The 24,277-nt window shown below is 41.0% G+C and overlaps 2 protein-coding genes across 2 annotated transcripts in view; both read right to left on the bottom strand.

The window, feature by feature from the left end:
* Positions 1-4,551: 4,551 nt before the first annotated feature.
* LOC118428435 (Na(+)/H(+) exchange regulatory cofactor NHE-RF2-like) lies at positions 4,552-8,910 on the bottom strand. Its single transcript, XM_035838495.1, has 3 exons — positions 8,179-8,910; positions 7,537-7,956; positions 4,552-6,962 (listed from the first exon to the last, which is right to left on the bottom strand). Exons 1-3 carry the CDS (start codon positions 8,389-8,391, stop codon positions 6,378-6,380), a joined length of 1,218 nt encoding a protein of 405 aa, XP_035694388.1. The 5' UTR covers positions 8,392-8,910; the 3' UTR covers positions 4,552-6,377.
* Positions 8,911-11,364: 2,454 nt separating this feature from the next.
* Positions 11,365-24,277, bottom strand: part of LOC118428534 (WD repeat-containing protein 90-like) — a 41,599-nt gene continuing 28,686 nt past the window's right edge. Inside the window, exons 38-42 of the mRNA XM_035838625.1 lie at positions 23,631-23,761; positions 23,119-23,292; positions 21,480-21,602; positions 16,615-16,699; positions 11,365-13,444 (exon numbers count right to left, since the gene is read on the bottom strand). Of these exons, the coding sequence (XP_035694518.1) occupies positions 13,290-13,444; positions 16,615-16,699; positions 21,480-21,602; positions 23,119-23,292; positions 23,631-23,761 (668 nt within the window). The 3' untranslated portion in view covers positions 11,365-13,289. The remainder of the gene's footprint in view (positions 13,445-16,614; positions 16,700-21,479; positions 21,603-23,118; positions 23,293-23,630; positions 23,762-24,277) is intronic.

The following is a 24,277-nucleotide window of genomic DNA, read 5'->3' as shown; positions in this document are numbered from 1 at the left end:
CGTCCGATCGATTTTCGCCTTATGTGAGGGGGGTACCGGTATAAGGACAAGAGATGCCGACCTGTGGCAGTTGACGAGTCGTCAGAGTGGCGACATGATGGTGTCTTAGACTACGTAACTTCGCACGTCTTCGGCTGTTGTCGAAGAAAATACGAGGAATTTGCACAATGGCAGACGAGGCGTCCGTGTTATTTATCATTAGCTGTACAAAACGAACGGAAATGTCCTAACTTTTCAGAGTGTCTCAAGATTATGCCACGACGTACGGACATGCGTTTACCGTACCTTACATAGTTTCATCCCCATATATCGCTTTAGTCGTCAATTATGAAGAGCGACCACTGTTGTGGACCGTGTTGTATTCGTCACCATCAGAGAAAGTAGGACAAGAACTTTCCATTAGCAGCTATTCTGAGGAATAAGAAGAAAAATCAACACCGTTAGGCGCGGTCACAACAGGTGACCACACCTGTCACAGGTGTGCGCGACGTCATCACAATAAGTGCACAAGTGTGTCCACCAGTGGTTATTAGCAGCCATGCGTAAGATAACACGTCTCAGTGCACGTTCTCCACATGAATCACATCTAGTAATGTGTAATTTGAAGTACACTCAACAGTCATAAGATGAAGAAATCTCGTTATCTGACGCGTGACCTTCAAGGTAATTATTTCAGTGACCTGGTAAAAATGAACCTTCGCAGCCACTCAACTTGCCGCAAGAGGTCGCAGAGCGGTGCCGTGAAAGGCCACTTCACAAAAGCGCTGCGAGCGAGCGCTCTCCAAGGGAAGCTCCAAATTCCATCTTGAGTTGTTCTGTATTGAGACGATTCAGACCAACAGGCGAGGAAGTTTGGTTAAGGGGCGCGTGGCTGGGTGGTAATTATCCCAGCGACTGTACAGAAACGTGCCTTGGTACCCACTCAAGTCGGTACAAGAGGCGGCCAGGCTATCCTCCACAGCAGGCTCTCTGGGGTCTTTTTTGCTCATAACACACTTTTGCTGGGCATTTCTTTTTGTACTAGGTCGCTGATTGCTGGCCTTTTCTGACTACCGGCCCCGCGTTTCCATGCAGGCTCCGCGGGGCCGGCAGTCAGAAAAGGCCAGCAATTAGCGACCTAGTACACAACAAAATGTACAAAAAGAAATGCCCAGCAAAAGTGTATTCTGAGCAAAAATTATGAGCCCCAGAGAGCCTGCTATGGAGGCTACAGCGAGGCGAGGCTGTCAGAAAACACTTCTTCTATATTGGAAGTTTGGTGACCTATTACCCCTAGCACACAGCGGAGAGATATGTGGAGAGACAAGTACTGATAGTGCTTCCGCCATTTCAGCACAGTAACTGGACTGGCCTGTATAATGTACGCGGACAAGTTGTTGATAACACCCGTGACAATTTTACAAGAGGTCCATCAACGCTATTTGTTCTTCAGCGCCTGTTAAAGTGTTTATGTCGAGGTGAGCGAGGTTTACTGCATATAAGCAGCCATTTAACGGCCAAGTCATAAATACCATGACCGAAAACAACTTCTGTATTGTCTTCCAATCAAAATGAAAAACGAGGAGTATTAAAAAATAACAGGCTAGAGTAAATGTATACCTTCGTGTTTTATACGACCAATTAGATTCGTAATGTTGCCAACCAAACGAATGACGTGTTATGATATGCTTTGTCACAAAAGTGTCACGGATATTAAACTCAGTGCGCAGATTTTCCTCCCGTTTGTGAGAGATTCATCACCAAGCAGGGAGGCAATGACACAAGGGGCTGTCAGCGCACAATTGAAGAAATAATTGCTTTGTGTCAAGATTGAACGTAAAGTTTCCAGGCTCGGCTTGCAAAAAGCCTCTGGCATTATATTGTCGGAATGACGATGTCAGGTTGTAATGTATTTCTCCATTCTGGCGAAGTGCTATCAAATTAAGCAGCGTCAATCACTGACAAGCGAGTAAAAGCCCTCGTGTTTGGACAAGCAGTGCTTTATCTTCAGATCCAAAGGAATCACGAACCTATCATGAGTAAAATTTGGAGTGTTAACGTATTTTCTAGTTTATGTGCGTACATGACTGCGTAGAAATATTGGCTATTGCAGCCATTTTATGAGAAATCCCTGTACTTGTCAAAATGCACTTAAGCGAAATACGAATAATTTGATAACAAATATTGACTTTAAGGGCCAAGTTGAAAAAAGTGACGATGGGTTCAGCCAAGGGTGTTTTCCATGCGTGTCTTAAGGAAACCATTGGACAAGGTACCACTTCAACCTCGTCAAGTAAGGGGTTCAGGGACACGTAGGACAAACATTGCTACCACCCTAGTGGACATGCATTGACTGGTGCATAATGGCTAAATGTAGCCATCTTCACACTGCGACAAATTGTGCTGGTAGTGAAACCTTTTATTGTTATGGGTTCAGCCATGCGTTCACGCACGTCACATGATGGGGCCGCCCTGTTCAATTACTGATAATGGATAACGGGATATCTGGATTGATGCTTCAACCCCCCCCCCCCCTTTCCCGTATAAATGTTCATAAGTTGGTTTATAACGCGTCGTTTCGCTTGGGTTGCTGTTCCGTTATACATCCTGCCACGTCGCGTGATCTATATAATCAATTTATGGCGCAGCTTCAATGTGTTAAAAGTTGTGCTGAAAATAAATCATGTACGGTACACAATGTCGGCCGTGTCCCAGTGGGGATGACGGGCTAGACTATTGTCAGAATGTACAGACTTATCAAAATCCGATAAAAGCCGTTCACGACAGATTGCTTCCAGTAAGCGCAGGGTTTTCCGGAGAAATAGCACCTCAACAAGAGACAGACAAATGGGAGGTAACATTAACATGCATTAAGGCCGATAGGAAAGGTCAGATTCGCTCTCATTCCCATTTTACAACCAACCGTGGATGACTTGCGACTTATATTGTAGCAGGGGGGCCTCTGTATAGCGCCATTTAAAGGTATTTTTTGTAAATATCGCTGAATAGTTTCCTTTTTTATTGCAATCCTGGTAATCGCGATTGCGTGATGTTATAACATGTTATATCCTCGACTCTGGGTCCCCCATGCGTCTCTTTGTTGTGGCATTCGTGCGAAGATATTTGAACACAGTAGGATGCCCATCACATCGGATTAACGCATTCTCATCAGCACAATCCTTCACGTGAACGGCTAATAAACAACGCTCTCCTTCCGTGCGAGGTCTCCCCAGGCCTTAAGCTCCAAAAAACATCTTCTTTCAAAGCTTAAGGGCCGTCAACATAGACACAAATCTTAAGAGCGAGTATTGAAAAGAACACGACCTCCTTTCATTGCGGCGCTGTAAATAAAATCGGTTGACGTGCAACCCTTTGGGACAAATTTATCATACAGTATTTTGAAATCACAATAGCCATTATCTATATAATTATTATAGCATATATATAAACGTTTGGATTACATCTTTTTGCTAGAATCGACGATGATATCTTCCATCACACATTGCTATTTGCCGTTTCAATGCAGATTTACAAATCTACACGCCCTTTGTACGCACAAAGAATAAGAGACTTTGTAAAACGTCGGTGGGAACGTCGGGCTATAGGTTATGGGAGCAGAGGAAGGTATAGCGCGGGAAATACTTTTCAAGACCGTGCAAACTTTGGAGGGGTCAGTGGACATGGCAGAGTGCTGTTGTTTAGTAAACCACGTCTTTTCCATTGTATACATATTGTCTTGTAGCAAATTAAATAGCAATGGCAAGTTGCTACGTTGGTTCATCTTCGAGGTTTCATTTCAAATGTGGAAATGCATACAAGATCTTCACAAGTTTTGATAATGCTGACTATGGAATGGAATTGTTTTGCACGCGAGGAGAAATACAGTTTGGAAGGCAATCAGTCATGCTACGCTTTACGCACAGTCTAGACAGTACCTGTTTACATGGCGACATCTGAATTTATCGCACAAACCTTTACACAACGGACTTAAGTGGAATTCTGACGTTGACTCGCCGGAGGGGTAAAACATGAGAGACAACTGATCATGATGAGAATAGATTCCGTACGGACTTGGTCATATGTTTACATTATCTGGCAAATACACCTGTATTTATCGACCAGCGCACGTCGCATTCGCTTCAAAGTTTTTGTAGTTTTGCGCACGAGTCAATACTTGGGGTAAATATTATGCATGGGATGAAATGGTGCAAAGTAGTTTGACAAACACATGAAAGTGTGCATTTTAGTATTTTCGAAGCTACTTGGATCGATAAACGTAAAGCTTTTCCAACACGATCGATAACAATGCATGAGCTACATGTTTTCTGCGTCTACGACACAACCACTCTGTCTTGAAGTGACGTGTATTGAAGACTCCGGGCTGAGTGAGAGTGAGTTGTGGCCGTTGTTACCGAGGCATGCTGAGTGTAAAGAAAAGTGGCCTGCTCGTGCATGTAACAGCGGTTTCACCCCACCCGTTAAGTCGGCATGACAAACCCCACCTGTAACAATACAATGTCACTGCGCGATCAACCGATTCGAGCTGGGACTAAAAAGGGTCAAGCCACTGTATGCAAATCATAATGCACTTTAATTCGTCATTCATGGAACCCAAATCACTCCTAAGTACCTTCCATTTGAACCCATAAACAGGGATATAAAATGGGTGAAGAGGGCGATATTCTCACACGCTATCTATACAATGTTATGAAGAAACAATAGAAGAGGTACAGAGTGCGGCTTGTCCTTTGAATACGGTGTTGACCAACTGGGAGGGGCCTACCTTAGCCCACTTAGTAAACAGGTGTTACATGGCTGGCTGGACAGGGCAAAGTCCTACCCTACCGTCACTTACTGTACAACAGCAAATTATCTCTGCATGCTATGTCCGCTATCGCTAACGTAACAGCTTATTCTTATCGCTCTAACGAATGGCTAGAAAGAAACATGCTAACAAAGTTTCAGAACGGTAATGTATTGAATTCCAACTTATCACAACTCATCAGTCTACGTCAAACATGGTAAATAAGACAAAAGAAAATAATGACAGTTACAGTACGGTAATGTATAGCTGACAGAGCCTGTCTCCGGAGGTCTGCGATTTTACAGCTACACAGCGAAATTACTTCATCTCTGAACGAGTCAATATTTCAGTATCGAACGTTACAGTACAGGCCTGGCTTCCATTCCACAGGGTTAGAAAAATATATAATTGTGAATCTCTCAAAAATATTGGTACCTCTACGAGCACTTCTAGCATCACCATTATCTTTCCTTTTTGTCCCAAACTGACGTTTTTTCAACGTTTCGAACCGGACCTTTCTGAAACAGGTTATTTCTTGTTGCCAGTACTGTAGCATTCCTGAGGGAACAGCGCCTATCAATACATCTTATATTCGACACACAGCATTTCATCAGATAGGACGACATGTTTGCTTATCGGGTTGGGCGGATGGGAGAAAACGTGACCCATGTAACATACACCGGGTGAGAAGTTACCTAAGTAACTAAACGGTGCATACTGGTGCCAACACACATTTTCACGTCACCCGGCTACTTTACTAATTCTATAACGTCTTCGGTTTGCCAATGAAGCACCCGCAAGACCACGAAAATGTTAACTCTAGTCTAGTTAACAGTTAAACCATCCGCTACAAGGAAATTATCAGAACCGGGCTACACAAAATCTAGCCTAACATCACAGTATTTTTGAGAAGGCTACCAACATATTGATGAGTTATGGTTGGTCCGACTATCCGCCCCCTCCCTCCCTCATATCAAAACCCCACAGTTCGGATTACAAATTACCGCTAGCAATCACTAGAAACCTGAAGTTTTCATCAATTCATGTCCGAACCCTCCTATAATCACGAGCTAAGAATTATTTACAATCTCCCCAAGCCCAAAGATTGTCCTTTGTTTCATTGAATGAAAATTATCGTACTCTATATGATACAAGTTTTCATCTACCATATATATAGATACATATGTATATAGAATATGTATATCACAATGTGCAGGCACAAATTCTATTCATGGGAAGCAGACAAGCTTTAACATATTAATCATCTGAAGGCCTATCGAGATCGGAATCAATATGCTTGCTATTAGCGCAAATAAATGGGATTGAAGAGCTCGAGGCGAAAACGTTAATCGAGGCGTTGATGTCGACACTATGGATAGATTCTCTGTTAACACAAATGAAAAAGATAATTTGTACATTACAGTGGAGGGTCCTGTGCTATTGCTCATGTCCGATCTTGTCTTGGGACACTTACACCATGCTGTTGACATAGGTACTACCAACCTCTGTGTACGACGGAGCCGTCCATTTTGTATCCCAAAAGACTGTCCTTGACTTGCTGGTCCCTCCATTTCCCTAGGCCATTTTCCCTGCTCTACATGTTATTGAAGATTTCGTGCTTGTTTTGCCAATTCATTTGGGACGGCCGGGCCTTTTTCTTGCTCAAGACTTTCTGGCGCGCCGTGGCCAGGTCAATGGTGAAGTCTCCTACACCACTGTCTTCGCTGGGCGAGCTCGCGGGGGAGGGGGCGGACTGGGGCTCAGGCTCGGGGGTGGAGTTGGCGACGGGCTCGGGGATCGGTTCGGGTTCCTCCGTGGGAGGGGGCGGGATGTCGACGACGGGGGCGGGGGTTTCCTCAGGGGTTGGGGGAGGGGGGAGTTCCGGAGAGGACGTGTCGGGGCTGGAGACTGGAGAGTTGACGGGAGGGGCAGAGGACACCTCGGTGACTGACACCGGCTCCTCTACAGCGGGTGGGGTGGGGGGAGGGGTCTCCACTACAGGATCTCCGTTCACCCCTGGTGTGCCGCCCACATATTCCTTCGTGATGGTGACTCCCTTTTCCTGAAAGAAGGCGTCGCTTTCCTTGTCGACGACAAGCAATGTTGTTTCGTTTCCACCCTCCTTAATTTTGCCCACGACCTCGGCGTGCTTGAGTGATTCAATGTTCTCGCCATTGACCTGTGAGAAGGGAGAGGTCGTGCTTTTGTCAGTGGTTCGGTATGTTAGTAATCCGAGTCATGTAGGGACGCACACAATGCAAAAACACCACCCCCTCATGTACATTTCCACTTAAAACACACACGGGCACCTCTGCTTTTAAGTCTAATCCTAACTACACCTAACACACTTGTGTCCTGACACCATTTACATACTTGCTGTAATCTGATACAATACGGTCCACAGGCAGTATCCTGGGAAGACACCTGTATACGCCTGGGTGGCGAAGGGGAGGGGGGTAGGGTGGGGTCATGATAAAGTTGTCCCCAACAAACTAACACTTGATGTATGATAATACTTTCTGAACTCATGAGCGGATATTGTAACATGTGTTTTCAAGGCTTTTGTTGGAGAAAAAATAACAGCGAGTCACCGGAAAACACTACAGCTGGTACTCGACACGCCTGCGGCTACATATTGTGTTACAGCTTCAGCATTTCATTTCCTCTTCATTATAACTGTGAGAGACTTCCTCTCTCTCTATTTTGTCCATATGGAAACATAAAGTTGTAACAGGAAAAGAGGGGTTGCTAACCTCAACAAGCCTGTCCTGAACCTTGAGTCCGGCTACCTCGGCGGGAGACCCGGCGTCGATGGCGCGAATGAACTGGCCTCTGTGTCCCTTCTCTCCATGGAGATTGAAGCCGTACCCTGAATCACCCTTGGCAATGTGGCAAAGGCGCGGGGCGAGGTGGGGGGGCACCGCTACCCTCTGGGCGGGGGGCTCCTCGGTCGGGGCCTGGGACACCACGGGGGCCGGCTCCGGCGCGGGTTCCGGATGGTCCACGCCATTTTCTACAGGTGGCTCAGGTGTTTGATCAGCAGCAACGGGCGTGGTCACAGCAGCCATGGACTCTTTCACTGTTACTCCCTGCTTCTTGTAGTAGTCGTCTGTCTCGTGATCGACCACCAGTAACCTCACTTCCATCGGGTTTTCCTTGATCCGAATCACCACCTAGGAATGTGAAGCAATAGCGTGAGTGATGTGGTTCCAAAAGCCACCCCTTTTATGCTTACATACTTGTAATGTTTATGTTACTCAGGGCCAACCACGTACGCCATTACGTGTCAACTTTTTGGGTTACTCTACTGGTCCTACAGTTGGGCACTATCACGTCACGAAAGTTAACACCTGAGTTAAAGACTGGTTTATCTGAGATAAGGAAGCGTCAACCACCTGCTGATGTGTCTCCCGCTCGATGTTGACGCCGTTGACTTCGATGACCCGGTCGTCGGGTCTGAGCCCGCTCTGTTCGGCGGGGCTGCCCGCGTCTACGCTCTTGACGTACTGCCCATGCTTGCCCTTCTCTCCGTGCAGGTGGAAGCCGTATTCCCTGCCCCCGGCTTTGCTCAGCACGCACACACGCGGCGGGCTCAAAGGCGAGCTCATTGCGCGACCAAAAAAACAGTCCTTCAAGAACAGAAAAGGAAAAACTTCTCGGCGGCAGCGGACTAACAACCAGCCCCTGCTACAGGAATATGGCGACGGTGTTCTGTATTGACACTCCACGCAAATATGTGACGCATGCCCGTCACAAACAATGGATTTGCATAAAAGACACGACCCGACCCAGTGTGGATTTCAGGTGTACCTACGGATCAGGTGAGCCGCACTGCGCACACCCTCTGCGCACGGAACTGGGCTGGGCTTGATGACCCGTCCGGCCTGTATGGGGAACTCCAGTCTCTCACACCAACACTTCCACGGCTTAGCGTGTGAGCTTCCGATATCTACAAGCTCGGTCTGGACGCCCTGCACGTTTTGAAGACAAGTGTCTTTCACCAGGACACCTGTTTATCACAGCTGGGGTAAATAAGCCGGGGCTGTTTCTCATACGGCCCCCATATGGATCCGCATCTGTTGTCACATTATGGGACTCACAGCTAAACGCGAAGAAAGCAGTCGTAACTTCTTGTCAACCGAGGACTCAAACGCATTCTGTCACAGCTGATATCACGTTATAATATTAGCTCATAATTAAACATATAATCCTGTTTGTGGTAAGACTATCCATGTAAACTGCTTGTTTGATGCAATTACTATCGATCGCTATTTGGCATCCGCCACGGTCTGCTGCTATGGAAGAAATTTGACCCCGTATCTCGCGCGTTGATTGGTCGGTATCACCATGACGTTTCACAGTCGCGCGGAAACGTCTGGAGGCTGGACCTTTTGAGTGGCCCCTGAAGGCGGGAAATAAAACGGTGGCCTTAGCCTTGGACCCGGAGTCCCATACATCGTTAGTGCGTCCTCTCAAGTGTCAGGGAACCCTTTGTGTAAGCACGGCGCCATGGAAACAGGCATCTGCGCTTTGTAAATGGATGCTGCAGCCTGTCTCAGATGATGATGGAAAACATCCCAACCAAGAACATAGGTTAATACTGAGAACTCCGACTGAACTTTTACAAGGGAATGTTAACGTTATCACGACACACACATAGAAGGAACATAATACGAACAGGACAGTTCAGATTTAAGATGTTAACAACTAAAGGAGTGAATGAACAATAAACAATAAACAATTTAAGTTAGCACTAGCAGTCTACACTATCTTTAATGCTTTGCTCATCCTCCTTTGATATTAGTGCAATGTCTCTGTGTATGCAAAGGAGATAGTCTAGTAACTACTGCTATCTATATCTTCTCTGCCGCCAATGCTTCATTTGCTTTAGGGCCTTTTACAAGTTTTAAAATCTTAGACCTAGATCATATAACTATAAACCTACTTATGGTGTATAGCTCCAGATATTGGACAAAAAGACAGGCGCTTAAACTCTTACCATAATAGGGACAATGTTAAGTCTTAAAAATCAAGGTCTGGCATTTGTCAGTTATAAATGGACTCTTAAGCCAAAGAGGTCGAACATAGCATGTCTGAGACATAGGACAGGAATTTTCCCCTCCTCCCACCACTGTCAAATATGGAAAGGTTTATAATAACTATGAAGGGGGTGGTGGTGAGGCATGATGGGTATGGAATGATGGGGACAGACACAAAACAGCCAAGGTCACTGCCAGCCAAGGAAAGGTCATTTACAATTAACCAGCTTCAGCAAGTGTAACAGCTTTGGCAGAGGTCCTAATTTCAGACCCTTCGTGCTGACATGCTTGTTAAGTCACAATTTCCATCTTATGGACGAAAAGCAAATGGCATCTTTTAAAGATAATATATTTTCAACAGTATTATTAATTAATACCCATTGGATACAATCTACATAATTAGGTATTCAAAAAAAATTGAGTATTTTGGGAGGCTTTTATCTTAGATTACAAGTAAGAGCCTATCAAGATCATGATAGAACACCATTGACTGCAGTAGGGGCCATGTTTGTACTCCATTCTACAATGCCTTTACTTTAGTGGTAACATGTAAGGATTAACCCAACCTCATCAAACAGTAAGTGCTCCAGGGAAGTAATCACCAAATCAACTGTACTGCAAGAAAATTAGTTATGACCTTGAAGCTTAGAAGGTGACCTTGTGTTGACCTGTTAATATGGCTGATGGTAAATATGTGTGGGTGGAGGTGTCACCAGGGAGAGTGTGAAGGATGTCTGCTAAAACTCCTCTTAAAGTTAAACATAATGTGCTTTAGAGATGGAACTTGATGTTTGGTCACTTGAATTCTGAGGAAGAGGACAATAAAATCAAATTGATCTGGTAATTTGTTTTGCATTGGAACAAATGTTTAATTCAGTATGCTAGTTAGAAATTTGTTATTAGTCAACTGCATACAAATGAAAATCTCATGTTTATTGTTATGCAAAAAGTTCACATTGCTGAATCTTGGTCGAAAATTAAAAAGTAAGCTTTAGCATTTTTGTGAGAAAGAAAAATGTTTACCATTAGATCTAAAGAGGTAATTTTTCTATACAATTTACATCTAGATCCCCTCCCCTTTGCCCCTGTCTACTTAACCTTTGATAGATAGGTGGTTTTAAATTCCACAGGTGAGAAGACAGAATGACCAGGAGGTTACCAGCTTACTCAGTAAGTCAACAATTCCCTCCCACTTAACAAAGTCTGAGTCACTCAGGGTGTACCCTACCACACCAACTATGATAAACAATGCAACATAAAGGCAATTTGTCACAAAAACCTATGAAACATATTTGGGATTAAAAGAAAGATCACACAACGTGTGGTATGTGTGAACAATTCTGAAACAAGATCATAACATTCAACTAGAGAATTGATAGGAAAGAAAAATACAAGACACAAATAAAACTGCACTACCTGTTGAAAAAAAAAAAGAGTTAATGTTTGCATTTGCCCCCTACAAATAAATGCCAACATTACATGCATAGTTTGGCCTTTGTTTTAATGTCCAAGACAGACAGATCCAAAATCACATCAGGCATGTAAAGGAATGAAACCTTTATTTGTTATTAAATGCTAAAATCAACTATTCATGTAAATGTGTACAGTAGAGAGTTCTGATAAATAATGCATAATTTGCTGTTTTGCGGTTGAATTCATTCACACAAAATAAACTACTTTTACACAAAACTGGTCAATCATCACCTTTGTCCTAAAAATAGTTCCATTCCAACAAAGCGCTACAACTAACAAATGATGTAATCAAAATGCAGAACACACAAGACACAAATGTATTTCAGCCATAAAAGCTACATTCTGGTGGGGTAAATGAGATTCTTAAGGGTTATAAATGCTACAAGTACAAGATGTTGCTGGTAAATTATTCACAAAGTATGTACAAAAGACAGGCACTCAATCGTACATGTTGACAAAACCTGTGGAAATGTAAACTGAACTAAACTGTAAATATTCACCAGTAATTGAATGTGACAAATGTTGAGTTCACCCAGGCTTAATGAAATATTACTGGACAGACATTTAAAATCAACAACACAGTATTAACATTGAAAAGTGTATCAGACCTACAATTCCTAAGTACAACCACTCAATATTGAGTATATCTAAAGACGAACAACCTTGGAATGTTTGTATCACTGGGCAGTTCCAAACTTTAACATATTTTTCTTCAAACTAATAAGATTTTGATTTGAAACATATCAACCTAAACTTACACAGTTTCAGTAGACATTTTGGCATGGGATCCCAATCCATGACAAGTAACAAACGGGCAATAAAACCGTGGCTGGTGACAACTCAATAAAGATTAAAATAAGATAAGACATGCCAGTTCATATTCTCTTACTATGGCAATATTGGATGAGTTATGGATACAATTACAAAGACTTTAGAACCTAAAAAGATATGACAGATCATACTTCAACAATGGATAAATCCAATTGAATGTTACTTGGCAAGTTTTTGCCATACTCAAACCTTTTCCCTGCTGACTATAGCATCTACCAAATTGAATAGATCTTTGGCAGTGGGGGTGTGCTGTAACCTTTGTACCATACAGTTGTATAATAAATCCAGTATCTCACTGGACTACACTGTTTTATGAATTGGATTGGTGTTACCCTTGACTTTACAATGGGAATATCATGCAAAATCGTACGAGTAGAAACATAACAAGACCACAAAACACACAAAGCGTAAAAAATGTTTTTTTTTTTTCATGGAAATTCATTGAGAGTTCTGTCAAAATTTGCTCGGCTACAACAAGGTCGCCAAAATGCCACAGCTTCAGCTCCTGTTACTTTTAGCTGGAGTATTTGCATAAAAAGAGAAATTGATGGAGGTAGCTTGGAGCAAATGGTATTTATTCCAATACTGTAGAAATCACATAATAGTGGGAAAATGAAATAAATAAGAAATTTACAAAAAACAGCAATTATATGAAAACAACCTGTGACCCATAGCTAGTCTGCCATGGAGGTCAGAGTTTAGGAAACTTTCTGTTCTTGACAACACAAAACCCATTGTAGTTACAGACAAATAAAAAAGATTTTTTATTTGCAAATAATTTACTTTGAATTGTTACCCAATTAAGTGGATTACTGCAACTGGGACAGATGTGTTTTATCGTGCTGTATTATCACAGGTAGGCAGCATGGTGCCTAAGGCAACTGGTGGTGCAATAACGATAAAACGGCCTGAAGCTGTCATTCAAACGGCGATACTGTGTTTTGTTTATAGCCAACTTGGCTCTAGGATAGGTGTCCATACCTGAAGGTCCCCAAGGCACTAGAGTTATCAGCATTTCGACAACAGTTGCCGCAAATGCTGACCTAAATGTGAACTGCATGAAATATATACATGTATATATATATATGTTTTGTCATCTGATAAAGACGTTACATAGATAAAGTTGTCAAAATTTCTTAAAGAAAAACGATAGGCTGTTCCATCTATAGTGATACCTCCCACACCATGATCTCATTGTGAGCCACAGTGAAGAGCAGCTTCCCAGAGGGAGTGAACCTGACAAGATGAACTGCATCACAGTGGGCCACAAAGTCCTGGAAACTTCCTTCCTGGAAATCCATCAGTTTCACCAGCCGTTCTAAGAAACAAAAAACAGACATTACCAAACATGGGCAATGGGGCCTGGGCAAGGGACATGCAAAGTCAACATTCAGGTAAAAAAAAACGTAGATTGAAACTAAGCTTCAGCAATAAATGCTTGTTCTGTAAATGCAATATCTAACATTTGAACCTTCCAAACATCAATACCACACATCAGAATTGGAGACTAGTGATGTATAGTCTAACGTTGGCAGTCTGAGATTTCTGCATCAGCTATGTGTAGGTATGCCATCAATAATGAATGCTCTGCAGTTGGAGGCTTGCCAACTGAGAGCTAATGAATACCCTACTTCCCACCTGACTCTACCAGTCAGGCTTTGGGGGCTTATAATATATGATGCTTTTTTCTCTGATGATCCAGACTGATGACTATCAGTTCTAATGCACTCAGTTTCTTATGGTCCCACCTCCTCTTGCTTTAAGATGATGAGTTTTACACTGAGTTAAAGAGGGCTGGACAAGCAGCCACAAGAAACCTAGTGCATTGGAACTGATATGTCATAAAAAAAAAGGGATTATAAGCCCCCAAAAACCTAACTTATAGAGCCTGCTAAGGAGGTTAGCTAACGAAGCACTCACGCTGTTTCTTAGGCAGGTTACTCTCGAGCAAGCTTTCCTCCTAACCGGGTATAAACTTGGTCTGCACCTTTACCCTTCTACCATTACCAGGATGTTAGGACTGGAATCTCCTGAGCTCTCCTTAATGCCACCTTCTTTGATGGTGTTAGTGAAAAGGCAAGCAAATTATGTAGGTGAGGACAAACTTCTCCAGTCAAATGTGGGCAGAACAAAAAGCCTCTTTGTGAAGGACAGAACACTGGGGATGATCTCATTTATCGCCATGGAAACAAGCTGAGGTCAAGTTGTACAGGAAGCGCTGGTGATTACAAAGGGGGGACAGCAAGTTTCTGGAAGAAGGAAGGAAGTGGTAAGAAAGAAACAAACAGAAAAGACAGGATTTACATTAATTGCAAGAAAAGAGGCATTGCTTGGAATAGCCTGGATACCTGAGACCCCAACCTCAAAAATATCTATTGTGTTGGGGTCTGGCCTGATGACTGTAGAAACTTTCTACACAATAGATATTTTTGAGATCAGGCTGAGGTCTGGTAAACAGGCTATGCTTGGAAGGTAGGGTAGTAAAATGTAGGACTTGGTTATGGATATTTCTGAAGTATAGGGAGGATTCAAGACAAATGTTTGTTCAGCCTGCGTAAAGTAGTAGGCTATAATGGTTAGAATTTTCCTTTCGATTCTGTAACATCCATTTTTTTGCTCTTCAGTAACATCTTTCACTAGCCCTGAGGTTTAAACCTTCTTGTGATTCCCAAATATGAAGGACACGATGTACACTGCAGGAGAAGTGGTCCTCCCTCAGCTGGAGGCCTTTCCATTAACAGGCTCTCAAAATCTAAAAGTGTGACATGCTGAAGGAAAGGTTAAAACTGGCTCTCCAAGTGCCAGATGAGCATGCTGATGCACAACTATGCCCCACTTATGACCAACACTATATTGCATGCTAAAATGCTATTAAGAATAAATTCATAAAAAGGGACACTTGGAGATGAATTCCAATAACCCTAAAAGACTAATAATATGTAAAAAGGGTCACTTGGATATGACTTCTAATAACCTTAAAAGGCCACTTTTTATATCAAATTGCACACAATCAGAGATAACCATCTACTAATGGGTAATCTGTGTAGCAGTAAGGCTGTCATCAAAGACTTTTACCTGGAGAATCAAGTGTGCTACAAAAATGGGTGATACATTTTACATGGATATTGTTGCAGGACCCCTTGGAAATATACTGTTGCAAGAATGATGGAGTGGGTAGATTTTCCTGTCAGACAATGCAGCCTCAATATAGCAAATACAAAACTCAAAGTACAAAATGTACTAATCCCCTATTGCTCGTCACACAGCAAGAAAGATAATACATGGCACTTTTGAAAGCATTTAGTTTTTACCTGCTCCCAAGAAGATTGTACATTGTATGTCGATGTAGGTTAGTGGATTCTTTCCGAAACGTCTGACCGTTTCAAAACCATATCCAGTTGCTTGAGTAACTATTTTTGGTGTACATTGTATGGTTGGTATTTCCAGGAAAAGAATTAAATGATGTACTTCTTTAACTAGACTGGGGAGATGATTCATCACAATTTTCCCAGTTGAAAAGTGAACTAGTACAGTAGAAGACAGCTGCAGTTTTAGTTGTTAAACATGCAGGCACGTTGGCAAAATGGTCAGGAGTAAGAAAGATTCTTCAATGAAATTGGTGAGGGCAGCTTTATCAGAGTGGCTTCTGCGCTGTTATGTGTAACATGTGCTTTCACACACACACGAATATGCACACACAGACACACAGATGCAGACAGACAGACAGACAGACAGACACTCACACACACAAACACACACACGCACACAGACACAGACACACACGCACACACACATACAGAACACACACGCACGTACATGCACACAAACAATGTTCTGCCAGTAACCACTGCAGCCAGATGCCTAGAAACCTAATTATCTTGACTGTTATGCATGTGTGACACAAAAAAAGTGTTCATGTCAATAGAGTCTAAAGTATGTTTAAACAACCTTAGCGATTTTTCAAAATGCTCTTTAAGACCTGGTACGTGACTGACTCACTTAATTGAAAATGTTCATTACTGCTGCTACATCATATGTTAGACACCTGAATAACAATTGAAAATACTTTTTTTTAGAAATTTTTTGTAATCTCAATTCATGTGCACTGAGGCTGTCAAAATAGTAGTATTTTGTCTTATACCGCCATGACTTAGATGTATGCTAGGCTATCAATTAAATGCGAGACTGGATGTTATGAAAGCATGGCAATTCAATCATGAGAAAATGACTGGTTGTTACATAATTGATGAACCTTAGACTTAGGGCATGCCAGATCCTGCACTAAACCAAGATAATGTCAGAGGGATTTAGACTACAACGCAACAAGTCCCCCTCCTAAGACATATCGGTAAAACATAAAAAAAGGGATCATTTTCTCGGCAAACAGTCTTGAGCTCTATGGATTGGTGGCAAAAAGGTCTTAAAAATGAAGGTCAACATTCTGAAGTAACTGTTTAAGTTTTTACAACTGGTATGCTGTACACTTACCGTTGTCACCGAATGCGAGCAGGTTCCCCTTTGGCGATATGTCCATAGTCTGGACCCAGTTGGTGAGGGCACTGGTCCGTAAAACCTGCAGAAAGAAACTTTACTTCCATTGAACTGTAAACAGACATTCGGGTTGCAATTGCAAGGCATCTATTCATCTTGTTGAGGATCAAATTGTACCAAAATTACTGTCATGTATGCTTAAATGTATGAGTATGAATTGACTCTACACAGATGTTGTTTGCAATTTGTAATTCATACATTTAAGACACAGTCACAGTCAATATAAGGAGAGAGCAGATATGGATTAGTGTGCAAGTACAATCATTGTTTTTCCATGCATAGATTGTTTCCCCTTTTAAAGAATTAGTGCACTGTACACAGGTACTGAGGAATGCAGCAGGATGTACGGGTAATTTTGTTTTAGATATGTTTGGTCTGTTTGCTATTGTGTTTGATCTGAACTTCACGGTGCACGGCAGGGCATATCATAATATTGTCATTATTCAGGGCAGCAATATGGAACTTGACATTCAGTGGCTGGTTCAGAAAACAAGGCAGCCACCAATACAACTGCTAGTCAATGAAATAAAAAAATTAAAGTTTTCTTGCTGTGTGAAAATTCAGAATTGTTATCAATAGTTGAAGGACATTGCATACTAGTATCTTAACTGCAAGTGAGGTCACCCTTTGGCAGCAATAAATGCAGTGACTTAATTGTAAACTCAAAGAAGGTGAAATCAAACAATAACACAAAAAAGTCCTCTTTCTCTTTAAAAAAGATATTGTCCTTAATTCTTGTCAAACACCCTACAAATCCTGTGATCCTAAGCTAAAGGCAGCAGACCATCCCCTAATAGGAAAACCTCAAACCAATTCACAATAATTGTCACTAATTGTAGTGTACTTTTCACCCAGACTGCACTTAATGAAGAAGATTACAATGTTTAACAACAGACATAATCCTTACTGTTCATCACTTTGAGTTAATTACAGGTAATAAATAAAAGCCAACAAGCTGTTGTTAACGAGACAGTATTTACTGTATAGATGAAGACTAATAAAGTATGACACAGTGTGTTACAATACTCCTTCCTCACTACAATGTACAGGGCTCGAGACTCATTTTTCGGATTAGGTGCACCCAGCTTAAAAAATTGGGTGCACCAAAAAATTGGTGGGTGCACCACTTAAATCTAAATAGAATGTCAGATAAACCTAATAACAAAACTTAGTTATATGCTATCAAATTCTTAAACAAGTACCATGAAAGACATTTTTATAATCTTTCTAACACTTAGATATCAAGAATATGATGTATACTAGTATACTTTGACATCTTTACATACATAAACCCAAGAAAATATGGGTGCACCCTGTGCACCCACAGAAAATAATTGGGTGCACAGCTCCAATTTTGGGTGCACCTGGGTGCACATGCACCCACTATTTTGAGCCCTGATGTATGATTAGCAGTCACAATACATGATGTTAGGAGAATAACATCAACACTTGGCATCAAAGTCTGACTCCCAACAAAATGGACTACCCTCAAAAGTGTACTACCTGTTAATTTACCCACTTTAGCTCCTAGCCTAATAAACTAATAGGCACATTTCAAACTAGAGTTCGGCGACCTCATACCTCCATGAAAATTTAGAGCTTTTGTCAATTTTATGCAATTGACTAATACATTAACATAATTTATGCGTGTTGTTGTTCATCATTGACTAACGTACACATCTCACAAGTATAAAATTCCAATCATTAGACATAAAGCGGCTTTGCAATTTTTACTTAAATTATGCAAATAAGTTCCTCATTACCATATTTGGTATCTGCTTATATTCCATCTATCATAATCAATAAGTGTTACATTTATTGAAGTCCAGTTATTGCTAATAATGGTTAAATACAATTTCCTCATTAACTATGCAAATAAGGTCCTCATTTGCATAACATGTATATCATTATGAACACCTTTGCCTAAGCTACCTGCACCCCTAAAATGATGCCAATCAGTCAATCCTTTCTGCAGGTATCCTCTTTGGAATGTCTTGACAAAAACGCCCCTGCAGTTCCGAAATTACATGTTAGGGGGCTGAAATCTGCCTCACTTTGTCATGACACTGCAAGCTATTTTCCACCGAAATGTCAAGACTATATCATGTCCGGGACAAGAGATAAATTGAAAAAAACTGCTGTGATAGAATATTCTCATTAATTATGCAAATGTACTCCTATTTTGCATAATTAGTATCTTATCTTGTACAACATTGTCTAAGGTACCTACATACCAAAAATCATGAAAATCCAATGTTCCCTTCTTGAGTTATCCTCTTCAGAAGTTTTTGACAAAAATGCCCCTGCTATCCCAAACCTAGTCGGTAGGGGGCCAAAACTTGTGTCACTTATTCCTGAGCACAAGAGCTATCTAACACTCAAAAATCGTGACCATAGCGTGTTCAGAACACGAGATAGCAAAACCGGAAGTTGCGCTGCAGTACCAAGGGAAGCCGCTAGGGGGCCCAAAATCTAATCACTTCCAGCTTTCATCGCACCCCACCAACACACCAAGTATGAAACTAATTCATTTAGCCGTTCTCGAGTTATCTTGTTGACAGACAGACACACACACAAACGCTGTGTAAAATATAACCTCCATGACATTTCATGGAGGTAATCAGGCTTGAGTTCCTTTATTGACTGTTTCAACACTGTGTGAACAACAGCAGATTGGCCGTCTCACCAATGCAAGTTGGTACAAGTCACATAATGATGGTATATCACACACATACTGTATATGGCCTCTTTCGTTTAATATTAACCATGCTAAAATCCTAATTGATATCAGCCCTACAGCTTTGACTATGACTAACCAGTCCTATATCATAGTATATGAGAATGACAGTCTCTGCCACATCTGTAAGCTGATGTAGGTCTGTTCCAAAGTTCTTTTCTCAGAAGCCACTTTTTTGTACATCACAAATGTTTTAATTAGTCATACTCCTATAGTCCTTGTCGTCATTCAGATACATTATTTCTCCTATATTCAATTATTTACATTTTATGTTGTATGATTATTGTTCATGTTGATTGAATTGTCACAGGCCTCCCTTGGAAATCAGTCTGCTAGACTGAAGGGACTACCCTACAAGATCAATAAATAAATAAATAAATTCCTTCTACAACCCTTATTATTGACCTTCATCAGCCCATTTTGGTTGTTTCTTGGCCTTTTCTTGCAGCAAAGTCCGATCAATTGGCCGCTGGCCAGCCGATATGCTGCTCCATAAAATGACAACCCCTCTATCTTTACCACATCATGAGTTTTATGACTTCGCCATAAAAATGAAAAGCTTTCCATGACCTTTTAGGACTATTGATATAACTTTATGACTCTCCTCGAGTGCAAGAACATTGCACTGTTAACCACACTATAAACCTCACGCGACAGATGTAAAAAGAGCAAATATTGGACCTTAATGCTTCCCATTTCAAGTTATAGTCTAATACTTACCGCAAAGTGGCTTTACTACAAGGCAGTGCAGAGGTGTCTTGTAATAACTTAATTCCAGTAGTCTTTATTTCATTTTGACTGTAAAACTGCATGTGAGTTTTTTTGTGACTGAAGTAATTTCAGTGCAGACAGAGTGAGCCCCAGACAGTGTGTTTAAGCGGAGCACATACTGCGTAATTCAATCCACTGGGAAAAACCTTACAGGGTCAGCCTTAGTAAGGCTTTACTGACTACTGTGTAGCCTTAGGGCTGAGAAACAGCAAGTTTCAAGTATTCCCTCTCATGGGAGCGGAATAATGGTTCTGATACTAATAATAGAATCTGCTTCAAGCAATAACTAGCAGAATGTAAAGAAAGAGCAACACATGCCACAGTCACTTATTCTCTTGTATGCTACTAAAAATGAGCATAATATTAAATGCATTCACCTTTGCAACTTTTTTAAAAACATACAAAATGTAGTTGATAGCTTTTTAAGTATTTAATTCCATCAATCAATATGCACATTCGAATAACTTGGTTCCAGACCCTTGCCAAGAAATAACAAGATTTACATTTTGTTTGACAACCAAATTTTGGAAGGCTTTCAGAAGAATAGTGCTTCATGTGTTCTCATGATAAAAAAATAAGAAATCCTACATTAATTTTGTTTCTGAACAAACTGCTGACACAACACTTTTGTGAGGTCTGGTGGAGGCAGACACACAGTTGGTGTGAGAAGCTTTGCTATCTAATCCACCTTTAAATCCTCTTGAAAACATCTTAATCTGCCACAGCTATTCAGGCAACGACAAAAGAAATATACCTCTTGCTGAGGCATTAAAACTCGTTAGGCCTAATTGTGTGCAGGACACAAAGCTGTGAGAAAAATAGAGGAAAAAATTATCCTTGGCTAGCAAATGCATTTAGCAGTAACAATTGTCCAAGCACATGGATGTTCGAGTCTAAACCATTCAGCAATTTGAACATTTCCAGGAAAGTTTCTTTGAGATAAAGAGATTGTTGTTTTTGCAAATTTTCTGAAGATGTGGGAATAGCATTTTCTAAGGAACGATAATTCATAGTCATGCCAAGTTCATAGAAAGGATTTAGCTTATTCTTATTTAATTTATTAAAAACCTTTGTTTGGTTTTTGAGCCATTGATATCTGAAGATTCAAGGCAATTACTTTTTCGATTGAGAATTTGCCAATGGCAAACATACATGTAAGTCCATCCAAAAGGTAATCCTTCAAAATAACTGTTTGTCTAGAATGGAACAACCATCTTATAAAACAAGGCCTGAACTAAAGCTGGCATTAAGCTGGTGTGTTACATCGAAGGGCGGTATAGCTTTAAATACAGACCTTTCTGTGTGTGAGGCTGTAGTATTGCACCTGCCTCTGCATGCCGTAGCCGGTGTACACCACAGTGTCAGGGTCATCTGGGACAAACTGTGCCAGGGAGGGGGGCAGGCTGGCGTAGTAAGCCTACAGTATGGGGAGAGGAGAGATCTGGTCAGGCAATCAAGGTAAACATGTACATGTTCATGTACTATGTCTATGGTCAATTTTGCAATATTTTAACATCTCTAAATGTTGATTCTGACAGTGTGTAGACTTCTTGTTCATAATTCTGGTTAATTTTGTCATCATATTTTGGCTCCCACAAACTTGAATTTTTTTCATCATTACACAAGCCATTGATGGATAAATACTAAAATGAATAATATTTTCCTTTCATCATGAAGAAATTTCTGCCATTGTTCAATTTTCAGGCTGTTTTTCCTCTTCCTATTTTCGAATTTGAATATTTCTACATTGTATGTCTTCACCCAATGATTAATCTGTCACATGCAACAAAATTTTGTCAGCTGATAGGAGTTGAACATTTCCATTTTTCTAAAATGTCATCTAAGAAAAAAAATGTTGTTGCTTGTAACTTTGGTCAATTCATCAATGTTCATCATTTTGACCTGGTTTACAAAAGTTTGCTTAACCCTTACTTACAGAACATATTGTAGGGAATTGCTCTCACAATACAGAAAAGCTGCAGTAACAACATCTAATCCCACTGCACTGAGCTGAAAGGTAATGCACACATTCCCACCTATTTGCATTTGAAAGGAAAGATCTAAGCCCTCACTGCCAGATAATCAAGGTAATGAACTTTATTCATTATCAGGAAATGGGAAAAAGCAACACTGGCTTCCAATTTCAAAATAATCTGCACTGACATTCCAAAGTGCAAACATTTGCCACATAGTGTGGCAGACTGCCAAATTTCTTACCCATTCAAAAACAATCAATATGTAATATTTTTTGTGCGCATTGCTTGGAATTGTAGCTAGCATAAATTCCATTATGAATTGTTACACTTCCGAAAACATTATTCTTCTTTTTCGCTTGATTTTTAGCAAATAAGAAATGGTCTATGAAGAAGGGTTAATTGGGTGAAAACGTGTTCCTTTTAGCTAAGCTAATTTGATTTGTTGGATGTGCTGAACAAAATTGCTTGCTTAAAACATTTTCTCTCATCACATAGCCTAAATTTCTCTACATTCTCAACTTTAGTTTAAGACTCACATTGGTGAAACTATAATCATATTATGGCTGCATGGATCTACAGACTTTGAATACCTTAAGTTAAATTTGTACCATACCACACGTGGTCTGATAAAACAGACAATAGAAATCAAAACTAAATTCAGGTTATAACTTTTCTGATTTGTCTTTCAATCCACCCTTTTTGCTTTTATTTGTAGTATTTACGGGTCTCTTTCAAGCCTTGAATTGGTTAAGGTTAATCAAAGGGGGTAAGAAATGAGGCCTTACGGCTTTCCTTAGGTTACATATTGTAAGCACAAAAATAAAATGAAACACACAATTCATTGCTACATGTATAATTATTTTATATAAATTTTTTTGCTGTATCTTGAGCTCTTGAGATTGTATAAGACTAATGTCAGGTAAAGGTATCGAGGAACATCTCAAGAAAAAAAGTTACCAAATCAGTTTTCCTGACAACGTTTCCGTCGGGATCGAATGCTGGTGCCGGGAACGACATCCAATCCACCAGCTCGCAAAGGTCTCTGGTCCAATCAGCAGCCCATACACTAACCCGTCTGTCAGCAGATGTGGCTAACCACAGGATGGGAGCAGTAACACCGTAGTCCTTGTCCTGTGGGGAAAAACATTTAATTGTTACAACAGTTTTATATCAATTCACATTGATTCTATAGATCATGTCATTGTCTGCAAATCCTGATTTGGTCCAATCAGCCATGTACATGACATTGTGAGATACAATTATAAGGCAGCCAAATGTTTCTGTTTGGACAATTGCAACACTCACTCACCATCCGGTCTAGCGTCCGTTGTTCCCTGTCTTGCAAAGGTTGGATGTTGCGGGAAGTCATTTAAGTCTGATTGCTGATCTCCATTCGCCTCTGTCTGCATCTGCATCCGCAATTTACATATTAAGCAAATTTAAGAAATCCATAAATGAGTATTCTGCACCTGTTTGAAGATCGTATCCATCGCTGTTATCGGCGCCCCCTTGTGGTCGTTGAGGATGCGCAGGGTCATGCCTGTGGTTGGACTGCTCACAGCGATCAGCCCATCGCTCGCCCCTGACAAGATGGCTCGACCTGGGAAACACTTTCAAAGTGTTCTTCTGTCCTTCTATTTTGCTGCTTAAACAGTTTAGCTGGTAGCATACCAGACTGTTCAAGCAACCATTTGTTAGACAAACAATCAATTATCAGAAGCCCATGCAGCATAATGTGTACAGATTAGGATTTAAATCATAAAATCTGTATCTTTGATATATTTTGTCTAACCCTTACTCCGTCATTCATGTTCTCAATAAAAAGAGGCCTGCAGGTTGATCTGAGCTTCTGTTATGCAATTTTGTGACACCACGTAATGCATAAGGATACAACAGTGACTATACTTTATACCATGTTATAGACACATGTATTTATTAAGACTTTAAGCATGTAATCTGCATATTAAAGTTTGTAACATTTTGTCTGACTCTTGCCTGCTCATACTAGCCTGGGTACCATCCGGAAAGTAGTTCGCTCCGGCGTTCAATATATACTATATACAGTCTCTTCTAGCTCTGACATTCATTATACACTATATACAGTCGCTTCTCTGTG

This window comes from Branchiostoma floridae, chromosome 13 (genome assembly GCF_000003815.2).
Source record: "Branchiostoma floridae strain S238N-H82 chromosome 13, Bfl_VNyyK, whole genome shotgun sequence".
Classification (NCBI taxonomy): Eukaryota; Metazoa; Chordata; class Leptocardii; order Amphioxiformes; family Branchiostomatidae; genus Branchiostoma; species Branchiostoma floridae.
The sequence above is the reverse complement of the archived record's forward strand: the minus strand, read 5'-3'. Positions and strand labels throughout refer to the sequence as shown.

Bases quoted from the DNA above. Each gene is read 5' to 3' on its own strand.
- LOC118428435 (XM_035838495.1), bottom strand. From the start codon at position 8,391: ATGAGCTCGCCTTTGAGCCCGCCGCGTGTGTGCGTGCTGAGCAAAGCC. The intron at 7,957-8,178 runs GTGGTTGACGCT...TCACATTCCTAG, and splicing joins AGCGGGAGACACATCAGCAG to GTGGTGATTCGGATCAAGGA. The intron at 6,963-7,536 runs GTTAGCAACCCC...CCCTTCTCACAG, and splicing joins TTCAGGACAGGCTTGTTGAG to GTCAATGGCGAGAACATTGA.